This window comes from Ovis canadensis, chromosome 16, assembly GCF_042477335.2.
Source record: "Ovis canadensis isolate MfBH-ARS-UI-01 breed Bighorn chromosome 16, ARS-UI_OviCan_v2, whole genome shotgun sequence".
NCBI classification, from domain to species: Eukaryota; Metazoa; Chordata; class Mammalia; order Artiodactyla; family Bovidae; genus Ovis; species Ovis canadensis.
Window position 1 is genome coordinate 29,899,117 of NC_091260.1, and position 19,552 is coordinate 29,918,668.

Genomic DNA, 19,552 nt, shown 5'->3' on the forward strand with positions numbered 1-19,552 from the left:
GCAAGGAGATCCAACCAGTCTACCCTAAAGGAGATAGGTCCTGGGTGTTCACTGGAAGGACTAATGTTGAAGCTGAAACTCCAATACTCTGGCCACCTGATGAAAAGAACTGACTCATTGGGCAAGACCCTGATGCTGGGGAAGACTGAAGACTGGAGGAGAAGGGGACAGCAGAGGATGAGATGGCTGGATGGGATCACCGACTCAATGGACCCGAGTTTGAGTAAGCTCAGGGAGTTAGTGATGGACAGGGAGGCCTAGTGTGCTGTAGTCCATGGGGTCACAAAGAGTCAGACATAACTGAGTGACTGAACTGAACTGACCCACATGGTGAAAATGAATAATCAGCAGTGATAGTAAATGCAGCCATTTGAAAATCAAATTAACATGCATATTAACACAGATATCTGTAGCTTTATACAAGCATATAAGTGTGTAATAAATGTCTGAAGAACAGCACATTAAACAGTGTGATGCTTGAATATGTTCCAATGGTTGGTTAACATGAAAGAAGACTTTACTATCTATACAAACTAATACCCACTTAGTTTCCTGAAATATACTATGGATTGCTGTTTTGATTACTGTGGTTATTTCTAACGATGTCATTTCTAACAATGAACCTTTAGGGGAAAACACATTTTCATTTCACTGGGAGGAAATCAAATAGCTTTTAGGATCTAAAGCCAGGACTTTCACACACAAAAAATGCTACTTGGCTATGTTATAATAACTCCTCTTCAGCTCTCGTATCTGACTTAAAACATAGCTAAGAAATTAGAAACAAAAAATAGACGCTTTTAACAAGTACACCTTCTCAGAAAGTACCATACAAAGTAAGTGTGTGTGAACCACATATATACATGCAAAGATATATTAACATATATTTAAAATATTTATATCTAAGTATATACATTTTATACAATTTATATCTTTAATATGTAGATGTATATATAACTTGAGCCTGTTCTTAATTATACAACTATATACAATATATTAGAGATATAGTGATTCCATAAAGATAGAATGCATAAAAATTAACTCATAGCCTACCAGGTTTGTTTTTTTTTTTAATGGGGATATAACTAACATATAACACTATATTGGCTTCAGGTATACAACGTAATGATGCAACACTGGTTCTTTGTTATACACAATTCATACAAACTTGGTACTCTAAATTCAACACATAATCTAAATTAAAAGTACCAAATTATAGTGGGATACTGTGTCCCAAAAGCAGGTGAACTAACTGGACAGGTGAGAAGTATCAGACATCACCGCCCTCTGGGTAATTTGTAAGTTTTTAAAGCCTTATCACACAAAGTGAAGTCTCAGGATAGGGGCGGGGGAGACTTTGGGGACTCATCAGCAGACACTTTGTCAGAAATGTGAAATCTGCATTTTAACAACATCTTCAGGTGACTTATATGCACAATCAGATTTCCAATCTCTAGTCCAGAAGTATTAACACCAATTTAATACTGCTAAAAGAAAATACTCTGTCTAGAATTACTCTTCCCCTTCTTGTCAATCATCCAAACCCAAATGAAGGTCCAATCTCACAAAATACAGATGGAAAACTTAAAACAATATTCATTAGAAAGATGACAGTACCTTCAGCACTTGAACTTGACCATCTGTAGTAATTTCCTTTAGTAGTTCACAAAAGGACTGACACAGACCTACTGCATAGGTCTGAAATGCAATGAAAAGTCAAATTATACATATGAATATATCTGCGATATCAAAAAAGGCAAAATATTGAATTGGGGACTCATAATCTATTTGAGTATTAGATACTAAAGCTCTAAGTATATAAAATTTCAATTAAAACTCTGTAGGAAAGGTTTAAGAGATAAAAATACAGTTTACTCCTATTCTAATTTTTGTAGCAATGTAAGGATATATTTATATGTAGAGCATATTTTCTGTGTTAAATAATGTAATTCATGGAACTGCATCACATCTGCAGTGGGCAGTGCTTATGACGATCCCCCCAACCAAAGTAATATCAATCTTTTAAACTTTGAAAAAGCTTCAAAATAAGATCTCTGATTTCAAAGAGGACACAATCAAATAATAACTATATAAATTCTAACAATGCAAAAGCTACAACATACCTGTAAAAATTCAGTTGATGATAAAAAGATATAACCATTGATGATCTTAAAGCAGGTTCTGACACTTTCTGAACTTAGTTCTGCCAAAATAATAATAATAAAGAACAAAGTAATTAATTTTCAATATCAGTTTAAATGAAGCAATTAATTTAAAGCTAAGCTACATGCCCTTCTTTATAAACCTTTTCTGAATGCTATTCTGACTGCTAGTATATCAATATCTATCTAAAAACTGGCATTAACCTGTAACTTAATGCTTTCCATATACTTCCCATTACTTAAAAACAACTTAGAAAACACTAAGCTCCCTTTTCTTTCCTTTCAGAAAATAACCTCATAATCCAACCTTTCATTTCAAATTAAATTTCTAGTACCAGCATGACAAACTGCATGTAACTGAATCATTTTACCATCATATTTTGACATCTGCTTAAATGGGTTCATTCAATCAGCATTTACTGAGTGTCTACTGTGCTGACATTGAACATGTAACCCTACTTAAAAGAGTGCCTGTTATACTTTGAAAATCATAATTCCCAATTCCTGGGCTTTGTTATTCAAATCCACTCCCCCATGAAAAACCTACACATAGAAAATGTTCTTAAAAGTATTATTACCAGAATAGTATAGGAAAATAATATTGTTTTTAGGTATTCCTTTCAAAGTGCAAAGCAAAAAACCATTTTGTTAAAATTGAGTATGATCAAATGTTTATGCAGTGCTATTTTACATGTCTTATCACAAACAATAATGATAAAACAGAATATAGATTATTTGTATTAATTATACAAATCAAAACATGATCCCAACATATCATCTATATCTAAAACTTTTCATTTTGTATTGCTACTATTTTAGAAATCATATGCACTTTCAATAGGACAGACTAAAAAATGTTTCCTGGCAAAAGTGTAGGCTCTGGGTTCTTACGTAACGCATATCCTAGCAAAGTGAGAAGATATTCTGTTTAGATGAGAATGACCCATAAAAGATGCTTGCTCCTTGGAAGAAAACCTATGACCAACCTAGAGAACAAATTAAAAAGCAGAGATGTATCTTTGCCAACAAAGATCCATCTAGTCAAAGCTATGGTTTTTCCAGTACTCATGTATAGATGTTAAGAGTTGGACTATAAAGAAAGCTGAGCGCAGAAGAATTGATGCTTTTGAACTGTGGTGTTGGAGAAGACTCTTAAGAGTCCCTTGGACTGCAAGGAGATCCAACCAGTCAATCTTAAAGGAAATCAGTCCTGAATATACACTGGAAGGACTGATGCTAAAGCTGAAACTACAATACTTGGTTACCTGACACAAAGAACTGACTCATTGGGAAAGATCCTGATGCTGGGAAAGACTGAAGGCAGGAGAAGGGGACAACAGAGGATGAGATGGTTGGATGGCATCACTGACTCCTTGGACATGAGTTTAAGCAAGCTCGGTGAGTTGGTGATAGACAGGGAAGCCTAGTGTGCTACCGTCTATGGGGTCGCAAAGAGTCGAACATGACTGAGTGACTGAACTGAACCCACCTATATTTTCACCAGTAGATGAAAACATACCCCAAATTCAAAATGTTTCAAAGGAATTACTTTGTATATTTTAGGATTTAATATATTAGTTAAAATGAGAATGTAGAGGGGACAGAGACTAACCCACTCATTATCATGCTAAGCAAAGGCAGAAATAACAAAGGTTGTCACCTAAATATGCGGAAGTGTTAGTGTCTCAGTCGTGGGCTCTTTGCAAGCCCACGGACTATAGCCTGCCAGGCTCCTCAGGCCACGGGCAAGAACACTGGAGCAGTTTGCCAATGCCGTTTCCAGGGATCTATGGGCCCAGGAATCGAACCCGGGTCTTCTGCATTGCAGCCAGATTCTTTACTATCTGAGCCACCAGGGAAGGCGTTTCACAACAGAAGACAAAATGTCAGGATAAAAGAATAGACAATTATATTGGATAAAGTCATCCTTATGAAAACGTCACACTGTCCTTTTCTCCTTAAGGAGCAAGTCCAGTCAAGTCTGAACTTGGGCACATTGTTTAACAGACAAACAATGAACAGAAAACTACTTGGCAACCACCGTGATAAATATCGCAGCAGGGTCTACACTTAAATAAGAAATCACAATGGTTACATTCCAGGTATGTCACCAAGTATAATTTCTAAATCACTGCCATCTAAAATTTTACCAAGGTCTATGAAGAAGAAAACAATATTTAAAAAAGATTTGATTTTGAAAACCACAGTTCCCATCTCTTCTCACAGATATCTTAAAAGCTATTTCTAGATAAATATATACAAGCAAATAGCAATTAGGTCACTTTATACTGTTTTCCATGCCTCCATCAAGCCAAGTACAGCTTATACTAAGGAATGCTATCTTAAACAAATACTACATAGTAATAGTAAAAAAAAAAATAGCCCTAAAATTAATAAATTTATCTTAAAGTATACTGAACACTGTTCATTGTTATCTATGAGTTCCTAGTAAAACTCTGATTAAAAAAAAGTTATTGTTAAAGCGTCTGCCTGCAATGTGGGAGACCTGGGTTTGATCCCTGGGTCAGGAAGATCCCCGGAGAAGGAAATGGCAACCCACTCCAGTATTCTTGCCTGGAGAATCCCATGGACGGAGGAGCTTAGTGGGCTACAGTCCACGGGTTGCAAAGAGTCAGACACAACTGAGCGACTTCACTTTCACTTTCTTTCTGGTCCAAATAGCAAGAGGAGTTGACCATGCAATAGACCTGCATTTATTTTCAGACTGTGAATAATTTAATTCAAATGTTCTCAACCATGGGCAATTCTGCCCTCTAGGGGACATATGGCCATGTCTGGAAACTTTGGCTGTTAAAACTAGGATCCAGTGGGTTGTAAGGATGCTATTAAATGTCTTACAATGCACTAGATTCCTCAAAAGAAAGGAGTTTAAAGACACTTCGTTGGGTAAGTATTAAAGATTGGGAACTCTGAACGGAATAAACATAAACAATTTTTACATTTTGTAAATAAACAATGTTTCTAAATGGCAGTAGTTTGCAGACTGAAAAAAGAATCAAAAGGCCAGTAAATAGCACTATATACAACTCTTAAATAGTCTATACGAGTTAAATGTGAATCTGCATGGTAAAAATTACACACAAAGTAACTCTACAGACAGTAATCTTTTATAAATTTAAGATATCACATACTTGTGAATGGTAGCCAATATGTAGCAGACATGCATTGGCTTTCTATGGTTAAGCATCATCAGAATACATGTTCACGTTCAGAAAGGAATCAAACTACCTATCATCCATGGTAGCTAACAGAGACTAAAGAGCCTAACCCTAGCACAGTGTCTAGTTCTCTGATGCTACATGTCAAACGTGTTGCTTCAAAACATTAAGCTTCCAGGGACTTCCCTGGTGGCCCAGTGGTTAAGAATCTGCCTTGCAATGCAGAGGCAGAGAGTTCAATCCCTGGTCAGGGAACTAAGACCCCACATGCCTCAGAGCAACCTACGCGCCACAACAAAAGATCCCACAAGACGTGATGAAAATCACACAGTGCAGACCCTGCATGCCACATCTAAGACCCAACAACTAACCCTGACCTGAATGAATAAAGAGCTTTTAAAAAAGAAAATTAAGCTTCCTTATTTCAAGCCCATACATAAAAAATACCTCAACAAACAACAAATGCTTTTCTAATATTTAATAATCTTTATTTGGGTGGTTCCTTAGCTAAATCAGAAGTATGCATAGAGCTCATTTATGAACAACTGACAGCATGAAATGACTTTTTCAATTAAGTAAATTTAGTGTTTGCTCTTTAATACACAGAAATAGTTCTAAAAAGTATACTGTAGGAAAAAAATTCAGAAACTATTAAAATACTACCCAACTTATTTCTTAAAATCAAAGGTTTATTAAAAATGGAAGGTATAATTCACAGCTGCCTGTAGAACAGTAGTAATTTTATGCTTTAAAACTTACCTAGAAGTGGTGACATATTCTGAAATATACGAAGCAACTCTGGTGTAATACATGGGCTGTTTTCCAAAGTCACTAACCTAGGAAGGGAGAGGGGGGGAAAGAAAGATGATTAAATCACCTTTCGCAGCCTTTAAAGCTATTAACAATACAACTTAAGTATTTAAAAAACTGTCCCATTTGAAGGAAGAAAGCAAAATAGACAATACAGAAAATTTTTTTTTTTTAAAAGGGACTACTCAGTCTTTTGTGGTGAAACACCAAACCTCTCCTCCATACAAAATACAGAAATTAATTCCAGGATTTATATGAGAAAAGTAAGGTTTTACAAGAGGTCAGAAGATTTTTATGGCATTAGATTAGAAAAAGTCTAGAAAAAGACTGATAAATATAACTACACTAAAGTTAACAACTATTATGTACCAAAAGCTGTCTCAAAATAAGTTAAAACATAAAAGTTACATACTGGGAGATTATTTTCAATATATATGCTTGACAAGGGAATGATATTTTCTTTAAAAAGTCCAGAGAAAAGTGGACAGAACACATGAACAAATATTTAACACAGGATACAATGGCTGACAATAAACCCAACCATAAAATATATAAAGATATCTAACTAGTAATTAAGAAAATATAAATTATAACCGAAACAAGGTATAATTTTACCCCATCAATCAGCAAAGTATTAAGCGTGACATACCATGTACTGTCAAAGCTATAAAGCAGTAACCTGCATAATGCTGACAGCAATGCAAGCTGATATAATCACTTCGGGAAACAGCTATTATCCAGTAACACTGAATATGCATATGTGTATATAGCTATGACCTGAAACTATTTCTAGGCAGAAAGGTATACTAGGGCATATGGTCTTATACATTTGCTCCAGGAGCCATGCACAAGAATGTTCAGAGTTGCATTATTTGAACATCAAACAAAGTGGCAAATGAGAGGGTGAATCGTTACAGTCACACCACTAGGCTCATCACTATGGATCAATCTCAAAACAGGAAGCAAAAGAACCAAGTTAGAACATACATGATACAATTCATAAAAAGTTAGAATATACTGTTTAGAGATACACACATGTATGTGATTTTTAAAATATAAAAACACAAGAAAGAAAATCAAGAAATGAAAACAAAAAAATTGGTACAGTGGGTTATCCCAGCATGGAACAAACTAGCCAAACATGGGCTTCACAGATATTCTCACTGTTCTATTTCTTACCCAGAGTATGGAAAATGAGTTTTCGTTTTATGTAAGTTAGAAATAATTATAAACAACATGCCCGCAAAATATTTCACAAATGTTAAATGTCAAAATCAGGTAATCTAGGCAGGGGATTACACAGGGAAAACCAGGTACCCCCAAATGAAGTACTTCTCAACAGCACAAGGAATGATACCTTTGGACACCTTACCTTGATCAATAGTAACAGGATTTTAAAGAGAAAAGACAAATACCATATGATATCATTTACACATGGAATCTAAAGTATGGTACAAATAAACCTATCTACAAACAGAAATAGACCCAGACACAGAGAACAGGCTTGTGGTTCCCAAGGGGGAGGGAGAGAGGAGGGAAATGGACTGGGAATTTAGGGTTAGTAGATGCAAGCTATTACAGATGGAACGGATAAACAAGGTCCTACTGTATAGCACAGGGCACTATACTCAACATCCTGGGATAAACCATAATGGAAAAGAATATAAAAAAGACTGTATGTATGTGTATAACTGAGTCACTCTAGTGTATGGAAGATATTAACACAACACTGTAAATCAACTATATGTTAATAAAAAACCAGTTTAAAAAAAATAACAGGATTTCATTTTTAAAGAATAAAATTTCAAGTAAGGTTAAAAAAAATCTATTCATCTTTAAAATAACCATGAAACCAAAAGAAAAACTCCACTCCAGTCCTGAGGTTTCACTGAGAAAAACATTGGAGGGCATATTCTAAATGCTAGAAGATGTTTAAAAACACTCTTTGACTCAACAGATCCAAAAAAGAGTCTATCTGAAGCTTGCTCTTTCCCTTCCACTATCATTACTTTAGTGAAAACGCCACTCAAGTCACTGCCACTCTCACTTCCTAAGGTAGTTTCCATAGTACAAACTGCGCTTTTCCAAAGAGGGAAAAGATGTGAAGAATTGAAACTACTTAAAAATAAAAGTACATGATTTATCATTTCATATTAAAAAATAAAGACTTGGACAGAAGAGCAAGTGAGAAAAAGTCAAAACACTATAAATTCTTTACCATCAAGGAAAAGTTAACTACTTTGATGAATAATTAGACAAAGATGTATGTACCTATATCTTTGCAGAGAGAAATTAAAACTTAATGTTAACTTTCCAAAAAATGTTCAAAAGAGAGGGCACAAAGTAAAAAAGATATATCAATTCAACAAATAAACATACAACTATAAAAATTCTTTTGAAGTAAAGCATCCCTGGTTAGGTTAAAATAAAAAATTTTAACATTTGCTCTGTATAGGAACATAACTAAATTTCAAATAAAAAAGCTAAACTGTAAAAGATGAACATAGATTGTTGGGTCAAATCTAAACAAAACAGGGCTTCCCTGGTGGCTCAGTGGTAAAGACTCTGCCTGCCAATGCAGGAGACACGGGTTTGATCCCTGATCCAGGAAGACCCCCCCCATGCCAAGGAACAACTAAGCCCTTGCTCCACAACTACTGAGCCTGTGCTCCGGAGCCTAGGAGCTGCAACTACTGAAGCCTGTGTGCCCAGAGTCTGTGCTCCGCAGCAAGAGAAGCCTGCCTACTCCAACTACAGAGCAGCCCCACTCACCTTAACTAGAAAAAAGCCCATGCAGCAACAAAGATTCAGCAAGCCAAAAATAAAATAAAGATTTTAATCTAAATGAAACAAACCATACAATATTAATATAAGATTAAATTTAAATGCAAAAGAATTTAAACACCGTACACATGTATTACATCACGTTGCTTCATAAAAAATTTTAAATATATTTTATTTCTTAAATCTTATAACACCATATAAAAGTATCAAAATTTTGTGCAGTGACTATCTTGTTTAACTTACAGTTCAAAAATGCTAGAAATGGAAAGGGGCACTGACATGAAGAAAACTGAATGGGATATTTTAATAGATCCGTGTCAGGATAAAAAACCAAAATAATGTGAACAAACAATCTACAAGTTAAAAAGAATAGTTATCATAGATATTCACGAAAGTCTGCATCTTCGATACTATTATTACTATTTATGTGAATATATTACTATAATAAGTCATTAAAATTCAAATTAAATTTAAAAAACTTGTACAAGTGGTATGTTGTATTTACAATGCAATAAATCCAGGCCTAAATCATTTACTTTAATATCAGCAAAAAAAATAACAATGTTGGGTCAAAGAACTCATGAGGGGGAAAAAAAATCACATAATCAATCTGAAGAATTTCATTTTGCATATAACAAATAACAACTTATACCTCCGTATCAGTTCAAATTTCTATTCCCCAAGGTAACTTTTATACTTTTGTCCCCACAAATCTTTCTCATCTTATTAAATGCTCCCATTCCAGCCCGTAACACTCAGTTGATAACTATCCTTCAGATTTTGTTGAGAAAATAGAAGTTATGAGATGGAATATCCTCCCATCTTATTCTACTACAATACAGAAATCTCTGTCTGTCTCCAGTTAAAACAGATGAAATATCCCTGCTATCTAAAGGAGAAAAAAGAAAAAAAAAAAACCAACAACCCTCCATTCATGCTGAATCCCATCCCTTCTTGCCTCCCTCAATTATCTCACTCTCTCAAGCCTCATCATACATCCAGATCGCCATTCCTACACTGGCCAACCGTTGCCCAACTTCAACATCCTCTTCATAGCAGAAGCTCTCCAACAACTTGTCAACGCTCGTAGGCTGCACTTAACTCCCAGTTAGTCTTCAGTCTACTCTCTTCCTCCTCCTGTTCTCACAACTCCACTGAAACCCCTCCCATCATCTCCCTTCAGTCCTTACTATGGACTACTCTTACTCTGACAATCGGCAACATTTGACATAACTAACCATTCCCTCCTTTAAGAAATATTCTCTCTTGGCTTGGTTTTCCTCCTCTGGTAGCTTCTCACACGACCTCAAAATTTCTTCTTCAGGATTCCGCCCAGAACACTATATTCTCTATCTGCCCTTTTCTTCCGAGGCAACCTCACCAATTCTCAGACTTTATAAATCATATACATCATGTGCTAACCACTTTACAAATAGCATCTCATGCTCACACAACCAAGTGAGGTAGAAATTATTTTTCCTCATTTCACAGATAAGAAAAGATGTAATCATCAGAACATGATTGCAAACCTAATGCTGTGGTATATACATGGGACTGCCTACCTGTGTTCCAAATAGAGAGGTTTGGAATACTGATTCCAAACAGGAGTTCTAGCCCCCTAAGAAAATCACATTAAGAAACGTGTACTTTGATTCTTTAAAGTATCTTAGCATTAGTAAATATGATAAACGTTTAAAATGCATCCTAATGATTTAATTTTGTTTATATACAATGAAAGGCTAGGAAAACATTACCAGTAGTAGAGCAATGCATTCCTTAATATATAATCCTTAAAAAATGTGCACACCTTTCACTAACACATTAATATACTAGATCTGTAACTACACTGATAAACATATGAGTCTACCTCTTTACTGTAATATTTTTCATTTTCTGATAAATTATATGGACTTCCCTGGTGTGTGTGTGTATATATATATATATATATATGTTTACAGAAAAGAATCTATTTGCCAGAGATTACTGTTTTAATTTGTAATATAGAGTAGGAGTTGGCAAACTATAGCTCATGGGCCAAATCCAGTCCACACCCTATTTTTATAAATGATGTCTTATTGGAGCACAGCTGAAACCATTTGCATACATACTGCCTATGACTGCTCTGACACTGCAACCACAGAGCTGAATCTCTGGGACCGAAATTCCAAAGCCTAGGAAGCCTACCATCTGCTCCTTTACAGGAAAAGTTCGCCAACCTCTGATCTAGAGTAACCCACGCTGTACAAATAAAAATAAACAAATATAAAAGGCCCCAACACATGCTAGTTCACAATCAAACCATCCAGAAGTCATTTTAATTCAAACAATATAACCTAGAAAACATAAGAAACACAAATTGCAAATTAGTATCTACCTAGTTATGTTTTTCAATTGTTCATCTAGTATTCTGATTTGTTGTTGCTGTTGTTTACAGACCATTCATTCAGCATTTGCACCAAAAACAATTTCTAAGAATCAAACAACTGTTCACTCCTAAACAGCCAAGGAAAACTGAAGGAAGGAAGAGAAGGAGACGGGGAGCAGTGACGGAGGGAGACACCGCAAATGTTTGCTCCATGTTTACTTTCTTTGACTTGCTTCTTTAAATTCCAATACTAGGAGTTTTAAAAGCTTTCCTGTATTGTTAACTGCACCTTAGTAGATTTGCCCCAAAGAAAACTGCTGCCATCAGTAAGATGAAGCAAAAAGATTTCTAGTGAATGCTCAGTCTGTTTCAGTTCAGTTCAGTTCAGTCGCTCAGTCGTGTCCAACTCTTTGCGACCCCATGAATCGCAGCACGCCAGGCCTCCCTGTCCATCACCAACTCCTGGAATTCACTCAAATTCACGTCCTTTGAGTCGGTGACACCATCCAGCCATCTCATCCTCTGTTGTCCCCTTCTCCTCCTGCCTCCAATCCCTCCTAGCATCAGAGTCTTTTCCAATGAGTCCACTCTTTGCATGAGGTGGCCAAAGTACTGGAGTTTCAGCTTTAGCATCAGTCCTTCCAAAGAAATCCCAGGGCTGATCTCCTTCAGAATGGACTGGTTAGATCTCCTTGCAGTCCAAGGGACTCTCAAGAGTCTTCTCCAACACCACAGTTCAAAAGCATCAATTCTTCAGTGCTCAGCTTTCTTCACAGTCCAACTCTCACATCCATACATGACTACTGGAAAAACCATAGCCTTGACTAGATGGACCTTTGTTGGGAAAGTAATATCTCTGCTTTTGAATATACTATCTAGGTTAGTCATAACTTTCCTTCCAAGGAGTAAGCATCTTTTAATTTCATGGCTGCAGTCACCATCTGCAGTGATTTTGGAGCCCAGAAAAATAAAGTCTGACACTGTTTCCACTGTTTCCCCATCTATTTCCCATGAAGTAATGGGACCGGATGCCATGATCTTCATTTTCTGAATGTTGAGCTTTAAGCCAACTTTTTCACTCTCCTCTTTCACTTTCATCAAGTTAACCTCAATTTATTCATTACATAATTTGTAGCTCTGACATGCCACAGAAACAGAGTTCAATTGGTTTTCACTGCTTAACGCTATATACTACTATACTCAGTAAAATAGTAAGTCAAGACTAAGTAGCATTAATATTTGGGGCTGAGGTATTTTACCCCAGTATTTACTGAGTAAAGCAGTAAGAAGTTGAAAATAATTCAATAACCCCCAAAACATCCCATTTAACAGTGTGGAGGTTTTTATGTCAATTTTTAGTTTTGGTCAAGATTCCTCATTTCACATTCCAAATTCCAGAAGATGAAATGCAGCTGAGTCCTTACTGAAACATCCTCTCTAACTTTTACTATCACGAGCCTACAATGAGCGACAGATGCCAAGAAAAGCGGGAGTTACTGTGTCACCCAGTTCAGGGAAACTGACTTTATGTTTTTGTTTTTAAATGCTGAGCTTTTAAACCCTGTTACATGACCTCTGCTTTAATGGTATGAGTAAGGAAGGCCAGGAAAAAAAAATAAATAAGATTCACAGTATCAAGTTTTTCCTCTTACCATAATTCTAAACCATCTTCCAGAAGATAAACATGTGGAGGCTGGGAAACATCTGTACTCAGTTGAATAACTGGGAGCAGGAAAGGGTACAGGTTCTTGCTGTCTGCTCCTAATCCCTATGGGAAGTATAAATAAAACTTAACAAAGATAATCTAAGGTCCCGCCTCCCACCAAAAAAATCACCTATCATATTAAAAAGCCCTAAAACCAATTTATAAAAAATCAATCAATCAGATTTTAAAAGGATGATTCTAATTATAAGCATTATTAAAACAAAATTAGTTCTGTTTACAATTGGAAATCGGTAGTAAAAAAACATTCAATTGCCTAATGGTAGTAAAACCATATACATCAAGGTTACAAATATATGTTCATTTTAAGAGATTTTTCATACACATATTTATTTTCCCTTCCATGATGACTGAAGACGTGTAAACACTGATGCGTTAAATTCTACAAATTATCCCAACTAAATAACTAAGTTAAAAAGAACCTAATTTAAATGTTCAACAGCTAAGATAACTCTACATTATAATATCTTCATATTCTAGAATACTCAGGAGCCATGAAAAAGGATTAGGCATGGAATGAAAACAATTTCAAAAATAATGAAAAATTGGCATTAAAAAGAAGGGTGTGTAACAATTTCACAAGCCAAACAAGTTTTTTAATAGCTATCTATCTGACATGAACATATACACATAAAAAAGTTTCTTGGGAGCAAACAGAAAAACCTGTTGACACTAGTTAAATACGGATGTTGGAAAAGGATGTTGGGAGGGGTAAAAGGAGTTTTTTTTTTTAATGTGTGCATTTTTTAAAGATGAATTTATGCCAATTTTTTAATAAGTTAAGAAAACAAAGATGGAGGAAGAAGAGGGGGATTGTAACTTAAAATTCTAGTTTGACTAATTACTGTCTTATGGAGGTTGACTCAGTGCATCACACTAAATCTAAGCACTTTGAAAGGAACGTAAGAGGATAGAGAATCAATTTCTAACTCATAATCTCTACAATCCAATAAGCAAAGAATGGAAACCAAACAAACTATCAAAGATCTCCTCACTTAGAAAATAATTCAGTTGTCAATACAATATATAATTACAAAGCAACAAAATGTATATGAATGCCTCTTTCAATGACACACACATATATATAAAGTCAAAATTTTATCAGCAGGATATAGATACTTCAGTGGAAATACACTAGGTTTATTCTTAAATACATTAAGTTGGGCCTTTCTACTATGCAAGGGTTGATAGACTTTATTAAAGATTTTTCCAAAGAAGAGATTTATAAAAATGTCACATTTAATAAAGCAGTAAACTTGGCCTTAAAATTCAGTTAAATTTCACTCTCCACAGCTCAAATCTTAACAGAACAAAAAAAGAAAAAAAATTAAGGAAAATTAATCAAGTTCATTTTTTAATATCAATAGATTTAATATTTCCTAGGAATGTTAGAATCTACTTACTTAGTGCAATTTTTAATGAGCACAAAATGTTAGCATTAGCAAAACTAAAGTAAGTAACTGTTAAACATAAAAGACTCTCTCAGTTAAAGCTTCAAGAAATTTAGCTTTGTAATCTAGTGGGTTGAAGAATGTGTCAGAATGTGTCAGATATGCAGCTTTAAGTAAATTTGAACACTTTCGATCCACAACTCTAACTATAAAACAATGTCTACAATTCTGTGAAATAATTACAATTATAGTTACAGTTAAGCAGGGAGAAAAGAACAACACTCTCTAAAAAGTGGTATTTCTCAGGGTACTGTCTTTGGCTCTCTTCTCGTGTGCTTTGTACTTGCTGCTGCTGCTGCTAAGTCGCTTCAGTCATGTCTAACTCTGTGTGACCCCATAGACGGCAGCCCACCAGGCTCCGCCGTCCCTGGGATTTTCCAGGCAAGAATATGGAGTGGGTTGCCATTGTACCTGCTGATAATGTCCAAATCTATTATCTCCAACCCAAACTTTTGAACTCCAGACACTCCTTATGACACAGGAAATCATGAACCAGAAGGCATCTTAAACTCTCAAGTAAATCACTGAACCAACCTACTATCTTCCTAAAATATAGCTCCTGTTCCTGCATTTCCTAACTCAAAAGACATGAACCACTGTCTACAGAGCAAAAAATTATACCACAACTACCTTTTGTGCTTCTTCCTCCTCACCCCAAATCTAAGCAATCCTTAATTCTATCTCAAATTTTCCCCCTTCTTTCCATGGCTTTACTTCACATCATCGTCCCTTTCACAGTTAATAGAAGAGCTTCCCAACTATTTGACCTTAGTTTTACTCCATTCCAAACCAGTGTCCCCACTGGTGCACTGATTACCTTTCTAAAATACAAATGATAACACATCTTCCTCTGAACTTCAAGATACCTTCTTTATGCTTTCCTAACCAGGCCCCAGGATTCCCTCGTGGCTCAGTGGTGAAGAACCTTCCTACCGATGCAGGAGACTTGGGTTTGATCCCTGGGTCAGGAAGATCCTCCGGAGAAGAAAGTGGCAATCCATTCCAATATTCTTGCCTGGGAAATCCCAAGAAGAGAGGAGCCTGGCAGGCTACAGTCCATGGGGTTGTAAGAATCAGACATGACTTAGTAACCAAGCAACAAGAACTGGCCCTTACACCCAACTGTGATACTCAGTGCTACAGCTATACAAAATGACTCTGGATTAGAAATCACTATGTTAGCATCTGGTGAATGCTGATGGATTTAACACATGCATTTACTACTGTGCTCTCCCAAGATTCACTAAAAGGATATACGAGTATGTGTTTTTAAAGACCTAGAACTCTAAGTACAAAGACAGCTTAAGAAGAGATAAAAGCAACTTATTTTTGGAAGCAGGAAAGAAAGACTGATTTAGCAGACTCAGAAAACCAAAGCTCAAAGCCAGCAGTGAAAAAGGGCAAGAAACCACCTGATTTACACTACAGAAACTCCAAAAGACTTGGGAACTAATAGCACAAGGTATTTTGGAAAGGGAAGCTAAAGGGAAATATTAAAAGTAATGGGACCTGTAGAAGGTATTTTAAAAGACATTTGATGACAAGATCTCATCTTGTGCATAGTCAAACAACTGGCCCTCTTTAATCAGTACAGATTTGGCCATTTATTCTCATAAGGTATAAAACAAAGCATCTGAAGACAAGGAGACAATCAGGTAATCAAGACTAGGGATACTATATAAAACAGATATAATATAAAGGGCAAAAGACTGATGGATCTTTCACTAAGGAAAGATCTCAGAATCACAGAACCAAAACATTTGTCCCATACAAAAAGAAAAGCTTCCAGCTAGACTATTCTAAAGAAAAAACCCACAATCACCAAGTTTCCCATATATATTCAATCCTTTTGATTAACTTTTTAGTGCCCACTCGAAAGTATAAAATTTATACAGACAAAATAGTGATACAGCTCTTGAAGTTGGGAAACGGTTCCCTAAGGATTCATTATACTGTTCTTCCTTCTTTTGTGCATGCTTCAAAATTTCACAAGGAAAAAAAAAAGCAGGCAACCAATCACATCAACAGACATGATTGAAGGAAACAGAGACCACATATAGAGATAAAAGCTCAGAAAAGTGTCAATATCCTTATTAGAATAAAACACTGTATTCATGAAAACAAAAATGAAATAATTTTTCAACAATACAAATGATTGTATTTGTATACAAATGGCTGTATACAAATATAAAATGATTATTCAACAATACAAAAGAGAACTCCTCGAGTGGGGAGGGACAAAATAGGGTTATGGGATTAAGAGTCACAAACATGTATAAAATAATCAACAAGGATACATGACACAGCATGGAGAAATATAGCCATTATTTTGTAATAACTTCAAATGGAGTATAATCTATAAAAATATTGAATTGATTATGTTGTAACCTGAAATTAATACTATAAATCAACTATACTTCAATTAAAAATAAATAAATAACATTTTAATTTTAAAAAAGTACTCATAGACATTAACAATCTTACAACAGGAAAGAAAAACTCAATAGAAAGACTGAAAGATAAAGCTCAAAAAATTCCCCAGAAAGTAGAGCAAAAGGACAAAGAGAAGGAAAAGCAGAAGCGAACAGTAAGAAAAATCTAGGGCTGGGTCATTCATCTATCATCTGAGTAACAAGAAGTTCAGAAAGAGACAAAAGAAAAACACGAAGGTGTGTAAATAACAGAATGTGATGGAGTTATCTAGAACCCAAGAACATGTTTCCAGTTTGCAATATACATCAAGTGTCCAGAACAGTGAATGAAAATATACCCACATCATCATGAAATTGAAACATAGAGATCATATAAGCTGCCAAAGGGAAAGAAGAGATGACACATTCAAGAAACAAGAATTAAAATGGCTAAGGATTCCTCAGAGCAACTCCAGAAGCTAGAAGACGCACGAAAAATGCCTCTCAAGGGGTAAATTTAGAATTTTACACCCAGCCAAACTACTAGTCATCATGAAAACTTTAAGGCATTTTCACACATGCAAAATCTTGACAAAATTTACCCCCCAAGTACCTTTTGCAGAATGCCACAGACATTCGTGGGCTCCAGCAGAAAGAGGAAGTCATAACAAGGAAGAAGACAGGTACAGAAAACAGGCACCCTACAGAAAGGACAGGCAAGAAGAACCCTTCTGATGACACTGAAAGGGGGCCCAGTTATCACAGCCACGGACAAGCATAGAGTAAAAACCAACGCATACTAACGTGCGCATCAATTTTCCAGATCCCAAGATGATGAAAGTAATAAGTACCTGATGCATGTGAACATACTGAGGGAATGTTTAGGTAACAGGTGGACAGAATGGGTTCAGTTACATAGAAAGCTAAATGTAGCAGGCAGAATTCTAAGATAACCACCTATGATTCTTACCTTCATAACTTCAGTGTATACAGACCATTCCCCAGTTATTCAATCAAGTGCTAATTTAGGTATTACTTTCCAGATATGACTAAGGTCTCAAATTGAATGATCTTAAAATAAGAAAATTATATAGATTAGCCTGACCTAACCACATGAACCCTTTAAAAGCGATTTCTTTAGCTAGTTGCATGAAAGAAACTTAGAGATTCAGAACCTGAGGGGATTTGACAACCAAGAATTTCCCCACTGCTGACAATACTGGTGGAAGGGGTCATGATCGAGGAATGTGGCTGGACTCTAGGGACCTGGAGGGCCTCCAAGGCTCCCCTGGTAGCTCAGCTGGTAAAGAATCTGCCTGCAATCCAAGAGACCCTGGTTTGATTCCTGGGTCAGGAAGATCCCCTGGAGAAGGGAATGGCTACTCACTCCAGTATTCTGGCCTGGAGAATTCCAAGGTAGGCTGGCAGCCTACGGTCCATGGGGTCACAAAGAGACACGACTGAGCAACTTTCACTTTCACTTTCAGCTGGCAGCCAGCAAGTAATCTGGGATTTTAGTGCTAGCGACCAAGAAACTAAATTCTGCCAACAAGCTGACTGAATATAAAGAAAAATTTTCCTTGAAGCCTCCAGGGGAGAACTTAGTCTGGCAGCATGTCAATTTCAGGCTATCAGACTGATTAAAGAGTACAAAATGGTGTGCTCGACCTCTGACCTACAGAACTATGAGGTATTTAGAATGCCATTTTATTCCTTTACATCTGTAGTCATTTGCTACATAGTAACGGGAAACTTATAATAAACTAAGCAAAGAAAATTATTAATATAGGAGTGGAGATTAGGCAGATGGTTATACAGGATAGAAAATTAGCTGTATATAATGATATATGATTTCAACATTCTTTATAAATGAACTCCGTGTATGTAATCATACAAACACTAAATAGTGGCCTAATTTAAATTATAATCTAACTATATTGGGAAGCTTGAAGGATAGAAGTCATACACAGGAAAATGAAAATTAAATCCTCATCTTCTATACAGGGAGGTCAAGAGATAATGATACACTATTTGGGTATCACCTCTGAAGGAAGACTTCTCTGATGACCCATGCGAGGTCTTCAAGTCTGAGACAACCCACCAAGTGCCCCACAGCACCCTGTTCTTACTGCTAAAAGAGCACTTAGCTGTTCAGTCTTGCCCTAGACAACCACATTCACAGAAAGCTTGTCCTGTTCATCTCTGTTTCCCAGCGCCTAGTACCCTGTACTGCATATTGCAGGTGTTCAAAACCATGTTTATCAAATAGATGAATGCCTGCTTCCACTGGAGCCAAACTACCGCAGGAGAGAACGTTTATTTCCATTCATTATTATACTCCTCAGTCAGAAAGACTACCAGTCTAGGTTCCTAGAATTTTAAAAAGGAAAACAAAAAAATGCTTATACTAATATCTGTCTACTAAATTTAATAAATAAATACAAATGATAGTTGAAAGATGCAACGATTTCCATGAAAGGGAAACTTACCAATAACCCTAATAATTATATAACTTTCTCAAATGACTGAAAAACTTATTTTAAGGTAGTCTCATTTTTAATGTTAAACATTGTATGTTTTCTCCAAGGGTACATGATTACTTAGCTGAAAACTTGCAACACTGGCCTATACATATCCAGGGTGTCACAATTAAAGGAAAAGGTGCTA

At 35.9% G+C, this 19,552-nt stretch overlaps 1 protein-coding gene across 3 annotated transcripts in view; it reads right to left on the minus strand.

Annotated features, from left to right (window-relative positions):
• The window catches only part of IPO11 (importin 11), a 189,076-nt gene that overhangs the window by 80,481 nt on the left and 89,043 nt on the right, over positions 1-19,552 (minus strand). For all 3 annotated transcript variants that reach the window (XM_069556319.1, XM_069556320.1, XM_069556321.1), the window contains exons 21-24: positions 12,953-13,068; positions 6,101-6,177; positions 2,124-2,203; positions 1,618-1,698 (exon numbers count right to left, since the gene is read on the minus strand). In XM_069556319.1, coding sequence (XP_069412420.1) covers positions 1,618-1,698; positions 2,124-2,203; positions 6,101-6,177; positions 12,953-13,068 — 354 coding nt within the window. The remainder of the gene's footprint in view (positions 1-1,617; positions 1,699-2,123; positions 2,204-6,100; positions 6,178-12,952; positions 13,069-19,552) is intronic.